This window comes from Tachysurus vachellii, chromosome 5, assembly GCF_030014155.1.
Source record: "Tachysurus vachellii isolate PV-2020 chromosome 5, HZAU_Pvac_v1, whole genome shotgun sequence".
NCBI lineage: Eukaryota > Metazoa > Chordata > Actinopteri > Siluriformes > Bagridae > Tachysurus > Tachysurus vachellii.
In genome coordinates, this window is record NC_083464.1 from 27,048,383 (window position 1) to 27,058,904 (window position 10,522).

A 10,522-nucleotide genomic window follows, 5' to 3' on the forward strand; every position below is an offset into this window, starting at 1 on the left:
GCGCTCTTGTTCGCTCGCTCTAGACTCCGGGAGATTTTAACTAATTTGCGGGCATCAGGGATCCGCAATCAATATGCGGCAGACTCCCGGAACATCCGGGATACTTGGGATGTGTGCCAATGAGAAACTTAAAAAATTGTCTGGAATCTCTCAGACTGTTTAAAAACCACATCAAATTGATGTATGCAAATTTCTGAATCACTGTATTTCTGAAATATAGAGAATTAAAGCTTAACAACTGTCTCTAATTTAATGTTTTAAAATCACACCGAAAAACATGAGATATTTTGTCCAGCTTAACCATCTCATATGTAACGATTCTACCATGTAATGTATTTTGTCAGTAGTCAGTCATATATTTATCTTCTGTAACTGCTTAATCTTGACTGCAGTCAAGAATCATATTTTTCAATTTCAGAGAGAGAGAGAGAGAGAGAGAGAGAGAGAGAGATGCAGAGAGAGAGAGAGAGAGAGAGAGAATGAGAGGGAGAGAGGACAGTGAGGGAAAGACTTATATTTTCTGTGATAACATTAACTTACTTATTTTACAGATGTTCCATATCAAAGGTAAAATAATTGCAATATATTTTTCTCTTTATGTGGGTTTCTCAGTAGGGCTTTTATTGTGAATACGCCTACTTCCGGTTTATGTCTCGGAACGCCCAGTATAAGCTGGTCCTTCCATTGCTTACTCAGACTGCACCGACAATGCGTGGCGATAAGTTAAACCTAACCATTGCGTGAATGTGAGGTTCATATTCACAATGCTTTGCAAACTGGAACGATGACACAAGTAAGTCCTCAATACTCATCAGCAGCATTTTGTTTTCAAATGAACAAACACTGAGCTAGTCAAGCTAATTGGCAGATTCTTTACAAATGAAAACAGACAACGCTAAGGCGTTGACTTTTACTGTTAAGTTATTAATTACGTGATCTTTGTTGATTTTTTATTAAGTACTAGACGTGTAGTGATTTGTAGAATAGATTTGTAGCCTACAGCGCATCATACCAGTCAGTATGCGCCATCTGTAAACTAGGAGGCCTACTGCGCAGGCCTACGGTGTGCTCGCGCGACACACTATTTTCAATTAATAAACCCGCCTTTGCACGTAATTTGAGATGAATACATAAGAGTACTAGTACACAGTAAAGTCAAGTAGGAATCAACCATGAAACAGTTCGTACTTGAGAGGCGAGTCAGTTTACATAGATTTACCACCTAGTGGTGGGATTCGCGATTCATTCTTTTGAACGAATCTTTTAAACGAATCAAATGAATCGACTCCGGTAAGACCTGAATCGATTTTTTCCCGGCTGTTCGATAATATATGTTCTTGTTGCGTTCCGTTTGTTCGCAAGTAACAATTCACAGATCGAATTCGCCGAGCTAGAAAACGACGTTTTGCCGACCTGTGAATTATACGAAGTGGGTGGAAAAATATGGACGCTTCCATGCTCGTCTTTTGTTAGCAACAAGCTAGCCAGCTTACCTGTGATCAATGACGTCACAACGTCTCCCATATCAGAGAACTTTAACTGTGAATGTTTTGGTTTTAGAAGCTTGTGTGTGTGTGTGTGTGTGTCGGTGGGTTAATATAAAATAAATACAACACGACTCATTTAAAGGTAAGAGACCATACTTGTTTATTTCTGAATGAAAAATGTTTTGATTTTATGCCATTCATAATTTCACGTCCAAAGCCGCATGAGTGTTATAACGCGAGAGTTACTTCCATTCTATTCATTTGAAGGGTTGGTCCACATTCTAAGACGGCTAATATTACCTGTAACCCAATTGGGGCATTTAACCGTCTGCTTGCCACATAATGTTCCGTTTCCTATTGTGAAAGGGTTGGTGACACTGACAGCAACTGCAGGAGAACAAAATCAATATCAGTGATGTGCAATGAAGTCAGAGGGATTTTATAAAGTCGTGGTCTCTTCTGGGGTATATTAATGCAAGAAGAATGAACACAACATTTAGCCATGACTGATCAGCTGTGGAACAACCTGCGGGCTGATATTCAGTACAACCGCAATCAAGCTTGGGCAATATTGCATAATTGACCCACAGCAGTCGCTGCTACCCCGTTTGCCACATGATGCTTGTACTTATAAACGCTCCTCAGTAAGTGCATGTACTCTGCTATATAAAGGATGTCCATTTCACATGGCAGCAAAGCACAGTTGCCTGATTTACCAGTTTTCCCCTGAATAGACTAAAAGTTACGGCTAACAGAATGGTGTATCTGAATATTCAGAACATTTTTACTATGTGATTCTGTTTGGCAAAAGATTTTTCTTTGGCTGTGTAATAAAACGAGGTGGACTTCAGGAAGTTCTCAAGATTATTGTGAGGTTTTAGTTACTCATTTCTTCAGTTACTGAGATTTGGATTAAACTCGTTCTGTAAAAGTCACCAGTCTAAAATATAGTAATTTAATTGTGGTGAGTTTTTAGCACTGTTTTAACGTAATAATAAAAAACGCAGACTCCATGGCTATGATTCATGAACCCCTAAGCTAATCTGGTAGCATTGTATATTAGTAAATAATTTAGCATATTGAAAGACTGTGAAAGAAAAGAAGTCAAGAAAATGAATTAATTTTCAAAGGTCCTAGATTACAGGTCCTGGGGTGATCAGGGCTTCAGGTCACAGGAAATTCATAATGTCCTTTTGGTTTTGCGTGCTCCCAAAAAGTTTGGGAACCCCTGAAAGAATTGTAACAGGATTTTACAAGTTGGCATTAAGCTTAATTATGACAAGTCTTTTTGCTTGCTTTTTCTAATGTCATTTTCAGGATTTCTGAAATAGAGTTTATTATATGTTAGCATTAAATAAGTCCGGCTATTAGTTCACTTAGCAAAACAAACCGAGGATCTTCACTGGCATTTTTTTCAACACCACTTTGGCCTTTTGTTCATGGTTTAGGTCAGTGAACATGGGATTACTTATTTACTTATGTAAATAACTCTGTTAATGCTACAGTCCAAGTAGACCTAGGAATCTGCTTGTGAAGTAATAATAAGACTTTCAGTTTACATCTGTAACTTGTCAAGCTAAAAGGTACACATGCTTTAAAAACTTAGCTATAGCCAACCAACCATTTGATACATGCTACTAAGAAAAAGTTTCTAATAACCTTGAAGCTGCTTTTTGAAACAGAGGTAAATCAACTAACATTTTTATTCTCACTTTATAGGTAAGCTATTGCACAAAAATATACATGCTTTGTAACTGATATGCCAATTGAGTTACTTTTCGGTTTGTAAACATTTAGCTTACCTTACCACTAAACAACACTATAAGCAAAAGTAACAAATATATAGTGTTGGCTTATACAGGGGGTTTGATTTTGGGTCAGTTTTTCCTTATTTTATTATGTATTATATTTAATCATTATGGATTAATTTTATACTGAGTTATACATAACGAAAAGGTGAAAACAACATATATTTAGAAACTAAAATCTTGTTTAAATGTGTGTTTACCCTTGGCCCTCCATATCAAGCGAGACCGTCTTTTGTAAAATTTAATTGATTGGCCAAAATATTTAAAGATGCACATGCACACATCTGTGTCTTTATGGTCCCATGGTTCACAGTGCATGTCAGACCAAAAGTCCAAGAGTCCTTGGCAAGCAAGTTTTTTGTATTTTTGTGTTGAGAGGCAAAGGTATAAAGTGACTTCTAATTCCTTGGATGTTCAGGAGCTCAGTGAGTTACATTTGCTGTAAGAAAATGGGTACAGTCATTACTCTAGAGCTGCTCAAACTTGGTAACATGGGCCTTGGTCAGGGAGGTAATCAAGATCCCAATCTAATAGAGCTTAATAGAATATATACACACACGTACATATACCCGCACTCTATATATATATATATATATATATATATATATATATATATATATATATATATATATATATATATATATATATATATATATATATATATATATAAAAAATAAAATTACAGACAGATGTTATCGAATTACAATATAATCATGAATTGACTGCAAGAATACTTATCTTTTAATTGGTTAACTAAATTGGTTAAGGTAAACTTTTTTTTTTTGTACAAAATGAATGTTTAGTCATTGTTATCGTGAAAGTGAAATAATTGCTTCTATACTTCAGTTACACAAAATTGACCCTTCCCATTCCAAAATGATTGGCTGATGCTAACTGAAGTTGTTAGGGCTAGAGTCTTTGGACAACAATTTATTTATTTATTTTTCCGTTTTATTATTTTCTAATGTCTTGATTTCTTGTAAAAAAAAAAAAAAATGTCTAGTCTCTTTGAACCCTGCTGTTCTAGACTCTATCAATTGTACCAGTGCAAGGCAAAACAGAGTGAGGACATATTTGATGATTCAATATATATCTCTCCTTTTGCATTGGTGCAAAGTTAATTTCTTAGAATTATTGACTATTTTTTAATATTTACTTTTTTTTCTAATATTTGATAGAAAACTTTGCTCTGCATGTGACAGTTTGAAAGCAGCACTTGCATAACTATGCATGGAAAATCATAACATGTATATAGCAGGAAACTCGTGTTTGATACGCCAGTATGGAAAGGCTGCACAGTTAATCAACTTTAAACCAAAATCATGAAACCACAAATGGTTATGGATTATTTAACTATAGTTTTTCAAAGCATCTTGGATGCTGTTAAGGCTTTAAGACTCACTTCAGTGACCTTAATGTTTCTTGATTAGACTCTAAAATGTACAGAATTGGATGCAAAAGCAGCTATATTAAATGTTGATCTTATTAGAGTTCAGATCGACAGTTTCCCTCACAAACTAAGTATGCAGGTCAGGTGATTTTGAGAAACTAAATTGCCTGTAGGTATGAGTACATTTTTTTGTGTGGTGGTGTTGGCTGCTCCCTGTTCAGCGGTTAATGTAGTCTCCCATTTTATCCTGTCTTGGGACCGGCACTGAGGTTTAACTCTTCAGTGGCTGGGTTTGCTCCCTGCCTGGGAATCAAATCCGGGCCACAGCAATGAGAGCACAGGATCCTGCCGCTGTACCATCAGGAGGCTGTGTCACAAATAGCTAGCATTGCAGTGTCCCTTTAAAATAATGTTTTGATAATTATTAAATAATACATGCTTAATAATTCATCGTACTGATTAGTTAATTTTTTAATGGCAGGGAAACATTACCTGTTTGATATTGATTTGATTGTTTTTCTTTTATAGGAAAACTCCAAGAATTGACACGACTGAGTATATATCAATCAATACTGTCTTCCTCTGGCATCCCATAATGCTTGGGCTACAGGAAACGAGACCAGCTGGGACGTCATCCACTAAATCGTACAGCTGTGTGGCATGCTCAGCCACATTTCATGGCTTAGCATCACTCTTGGTACATCAAGCATCTCATGCCAGTGAACTTTCTAGTCCTTTAGGATCTACATCACCTGTTTGCAGTCACTGTGGTGGATTATTTGCAAGCAAAGAACTTCTTGATACACATCAGTGCATGCTGTTGCCTCCTCCTGTAAATCAAGATTTACACATATGTGAATGTGGGGAAAGGTTTCACGACATTTGTTCTATTCAGGAGCATAAAAAGACACACGAAATGAAAACGTCTACAGAGCCAGATAATGTTTCTTCTATAAAAATTGAAGTTATGACAGATGGCTGCCACTCTGCTCCAGTTCTTTCTGCTGAGAACTCAACGTCCAATGGTACTGAGGAGTCACTTCATGTGCACCCACAGACGCTTTCTAAAACCGAAGAAAAAAAAGACTGTATATCTACATCAAATGTAGCTCCTTTGCAGAATCTCCTCTCAGAACGGCATCAAGATAGGTTGCTACAAACACACGTGTCTAGTCCTATGATTTCCACAGATGCACACTGTGACTTCTTTAAAAATAACAATAAGCTTGAGGAAAATGAAAGTCTGAGTAGTTCTGACAGTGAAGAATCACAAAAACAGTCAACAGTAACAAATAAGAAAACACTTCTTAAAATGCTTGCTTCTGCCTATATGAGCCATAGACACCCAGCCCAAATTAAATGGGGCCAAAATAAGAGGGCCCTTCCCCCCCGAAAAGTTTCACCTAGAGCGCCTGCACAATCTCCAGAAGCTATGTCAACATCAAACCCTGAGTGCTCTGTTAATCAGTTAAGACAAAAGGTTGCAAAATGTGTCCCCAGTCGAGATGGTTGCATACTATCACACAAAATTTTCTCCAACAAAAGCAGTGTTATATCTGTGACCAAGGCTTTGTGCCCTGTGGTAGCACTCGAGACCCGTCAAAAGCTTTACAGGGACAATGTTGAAGGAAGACATCAGTGTGGGATCTGTCGCAAGGTTTTTCAAAACAAGGACAGCTTAATAATACATCATGCCTTGCATAGGAAGGAACGAGTAAAATTTTGTCGCCGTTGCCAGGAATTTGTCATCAGTGTAATTTCTGTTCCTGATAGCCATATCTGTACTGGATCTGCAGGAACAGCCAACTCTTTTCTCACAGTAATGTATCCACAAAAATTATTTCACTGTAAATTGTGTAATCGGAGTTATACAAGGCGCCACAGGCTTAAAACACATAAATGTCAGTGGTTCTCTACTTCGGCCCGAAGAGACGCTACAGCCCGAAATATTAGGTGGAGGCCTAATGCAAGAGAACAAGACTCAGCAATAAGGGACTCAACAAGCCATGTAAATGTTGCTGTGAATACTGAGGTTAACTCTATCAAGACCGAAGAAAGTGCAGAGTCTCCAGAGAAGGACAAAATTCAGATGAACACTAACTCATTTAAGTCTGAAACATCACCCAAAAGTTTCCCACCTTTTCTTCCTAATAAATCTAAATTTGCGTCGGAGTCAAAAGAAAATGTTAATGAAACGTTAAAAAGAGAGAAATCCATTAACTCTTCATCCTCTGAATCTGATGAAAGGGTGGAGAGTAACACAGAAGGAAGTGACTTGTTACAAAGAGGCCAGTGGACTATACCACTTGATGATGATGCTGAAATGGATGTGCCGACCGATGAAGAAAATTGCAATAATTTAGAGGAGGCGCCCAAGGAAAACACTGATGATGAAGTCATTATTTTAGAACCATCTGTTAATTGTGGAACAACAAATTCAACACCTTCAACAATTAAAGATTATCAAGTGCATGTTTCTGCTGGTGGAATAAGGCGTTTTTCCTGTAACAGGTGTCAGAAAAGCTATTCTAGGCGTTTTACGCTAAATCAGCACCTTATGATTTGTAGATCAAGAAAATTAATAGAGCCAAATACTTATGGAAACGTGTCAGCTAATATCCTTGGTATGAAGAAAAAATTTCCATGCCCCCATTGTGGTTCATCATTTACTCGTAAGGATAATATGAATATGCACCGAAAAAGATGCCAATCCATGAGAGGTACAAAGACACTGGAGGGAAATGGGATGCTAGAAAAGCAAAATCAAGCTGCCCAGGGAAATATGTTTGTGTTGCCACCAGTTTCAAAGAGCCAAGTGAACCAGGAGGGCAGTAGTAATGTTGGAGGTAGAAGCTGGGGCATTATGTCATTACCGTCTGTGCTCCCCCGAAAAGTGACCTGTGAGTGTGGTGCTAGTTTTACTTGCCCTAGACTTTTGTTTGAACATCTGCAAATGCATGCACTAGAGTCTTACATTTGTTCCCATTGTGGTGAGAATTTGCAGTCATGGGCTGATTTTGAAGCTCATCAGCAATTACATCTGCAAACTTCAAGCCCGAAAACTGAGGCCAAAGGATCACCGCAGCAATCACATATGCAGCCTCCGTTTCAACAAGAGCCAAATATGCAGACAACGGTGCAGAATTCAAGAGAGACTCAAGATCAGTTTAAGTCACGTTTAAATCACAGGCGCGTCACAGGGCCATATGTTTGCCACAGGTGTAAGAAAATCTTTAGATTACGCAAGTCTTTGCTACGGCACTTAACACGGAGTTGCAAGGGAGATTCTACTACTGAAAACAAACACTGTTGTTCCCGCTGTGGCATGACTTTCCAAAACTCTTTAGCCCAAGATATCCACATGCGAGGAAACACTTGTACCCCTGCTTTCAAACCTCTTCGATGCCCAGTGTGTGTACGTTGGTTTAGCAGCCTAGAAGGACTTAAAAGACACTTGTTGTCACATAGCCAAGAAGAAAGTTTGACTTGTCAGATTTGTGGTCAGAAGTGCTCCAGCCATGCTGCACTTGAGGAACATAAACGTAGTGTCCATAACATAAACAAGGGTTCTGAGTCACCTACTGTTCAGTCAGCACATGTTTCCCAAAGCAGCTCATCAGATGCCTTTCGCTGCCAGATATGTCAACGCAGTTACCCAAAACTCCAATCCCTGAAAGACCATCTAAGAAAGGTTCATAGACCAAAACACCTAAACCCAGGCAGTGTTGGCAATTTTGAGTTCAAGGAACTGTCAAGAGGCATTGTGCAGCATAGTCAGTCCAAACAGTTTCAGTGTCACGTTTGTACTCGCACCTACCAAGATATTCAGTCCTTGAAAAATCACAGGAGGAGGGTTCACCGCATTCTAGGAGGTGGGCTACAGCCTTCAAGAGGAAATCTACAGCAAAGTCATTCCAATCCATTTCAGTGTCAAATCTGTTCACGCACCTACCCTGACATAAGGTCACTGAGAAACCACAGGAGGCGGGTTCATCGGATCCTGGGTGGTCTCGGTCTTGAAATATACAAGGGGAGTACTCCTCAAAATCAGGGTAGTCTTTTCAAGTGCCAGATTTGCCAGCGCAGTTATCCAGATATAGAAGCACTAAATAACCACAAAAGAAGGGAACATTGTATTTTAAGGGATGTACTCGAGTCAGCAGACATGGATGCCACACACATGGAACAGTCACAGTCGGATGTTTTTCATGTCACAGATCCCAGTGAAAATTTTGAAGCTATTGAATAATTATGGTTTTTGAGCAATGAACTGAAGTTTGAACTGAAATCGCACAGACTGTGGGACTTTTTAGTGCACCCAACTTTTACAATTTGAGTAGAATTAAGAAATGGTCAAAGTAATAGCTTCAAAATAATTTATCTGTAAATATGTTGGATGCTTTCTAAGGTAAATATTCCTTAGCTGTTTTAAAATATTACTTGTTGATGTTCTCATTTTAATTAGTTGGTGATGGTTGATACCACCAGTAGGATTTTACAGTGGGCAGTTGTGTGGGCACTTCCTGATTGCTAAATGTAATTGGTTCCAACATGCTGTCGTTTAGTTGGATAAGAGGGAGTGTTTGTACAAGAGATTAAAGGTTAATAACAATTGCATAACAGCTTGTAGGTGTGTGACTGGTTAAGTGGACACATGGCTCTCATGGATTGTACTGACATGGTAGGGTTAGTCATTTTACTTGGAATTACTGTAATATTGCTATACAATAATTATTATTTTTTTTAATAATTCATTAATAAAACTAAGGTTTTTAAGAAGAAGCATAGCCTTTTGATGAGTATTGTACATTTTACCAGGCCATGAGATTCAGGATCATGGCTTTCCACCCTTAGGTGTACTAACAATGGGCCTTTTATTTATAAAACTGGTTATGAAAAGATTTAAAAAATTGTTTAAAAACAAAAAAGATTTGTAAATTGTGTGTACATGTGAAATTTCTAACCATAAAATAATCCCATAAATTTGGAAAACAGTTTGTACAATATACATGCTTTCGTGTGTGTGTGTGTGTTTGAGTTCATGCATTAGATTACTTAAACTTAACCTTGACCTGGGATTTAAATGTTCCCTCTCTTATCCAAAGCAATTTACATACAAGAATGTTTTGCCTCTATCAAATAAATAAATCATCCTTGTTCATTAAGAAAGGGATTAAAAGTTCATCTTCTATTATCAATATTTTATCTGCCATAGAAGTGAAGCCTTTTCTCTTACCATTTATTTTAGATTCTTAGCTGGAAGTGCACTTGAACTTGGAGTTTTGTGGATGTCACTAAATCTGTTTTTCCAGTGGAAATGTACTTCCTTTTTTTTGGCTTAAGGCAGCTTTATTAACGATTGCTAAATAAGGTCTATATAATAATTAAAAGTCAAAGATCACACTTTTACAAATGTGTGTATAGTACACCAATCTCAATGTAAATAATAATGCTTTTTCTTTTTTTTTACTTTCTTGCACTCATTTTTAAAAAGTGGTTCATGCATGAAAAGCTGAAGAAAACATTGTAAATAAAGGTGTTATTTGTTCCCGGTGCATTGTGAATGTATTAAAGTTTGTTTACTGGAAATGTTTTGGAAAACTAACTATATTGAACAAATAAATGCTGTGGCATTGTATTGATTTTAGGTTACAAAACCATTTATTTGTTTAGGTTTTTTGGTTATTAAATATTTCATATGTCTATATAATGAAATAAAATCCATTCCTCTGGGAGGGTTTTCCTCTAGATTGTGGAACAATCTGCATAATCTGCCACAAAAGCATTAGTGAAATTTGGCACTGGTATCAGTTGAGGAGGCATGGCATGTAGTAGTT

The 10,522-nt window shown here is 37.5% G+C and overlaps 1 protein-coding gene across 2 annotated transcripts; it reads left to right on the top strand.

Annotated features, from left to right (window-relative positions):
* The first annotated feature begins 655 nt into the window (after window positions 1–655).
* im:7147486 (zinc finger protein 423) lies at window positions 656–10,240 on the top strand. 2 transcript variants are annotated; one of them, XM_060870861.1, is made up of 2 exons: window positions 656–793; window positions 5,214–10,240. In XM_060870861.1, exon 2 carries the CDS (start codon window positions 5,281–5,283, stop codon window positions 8,932–8,934), a length of 3,654 nt encoding a protein of 1,217 aa, XP_060726844.1. In that variant the 5' UTR covers window positions 656–793; window positions 5,214–5,280; the 3' UTR covers window positions 8,935–10,240. The 2 variants fall into 2 exon arrangements, with proteins under 2 accessions (XP_060726844.1, XP_060726845.1); XM_060870862.1 differs by lacking the exon at window positions 656–793 and adding an exon at window positions 1,611–1,629.
* The last annotated feature ends 282 nt before the right edge of the window (window positions 10,241–10,522 follow it).

What these genes read in the sequence shown, in the direction of transcription:
- im:7147486 (XM_060870861.1), top strand. Translation starts at nt 5,281, where the DNA reads ATGCTTGGGCTACAGGAAACGAGACCAGCTGGGACGTCATCCACTAAA.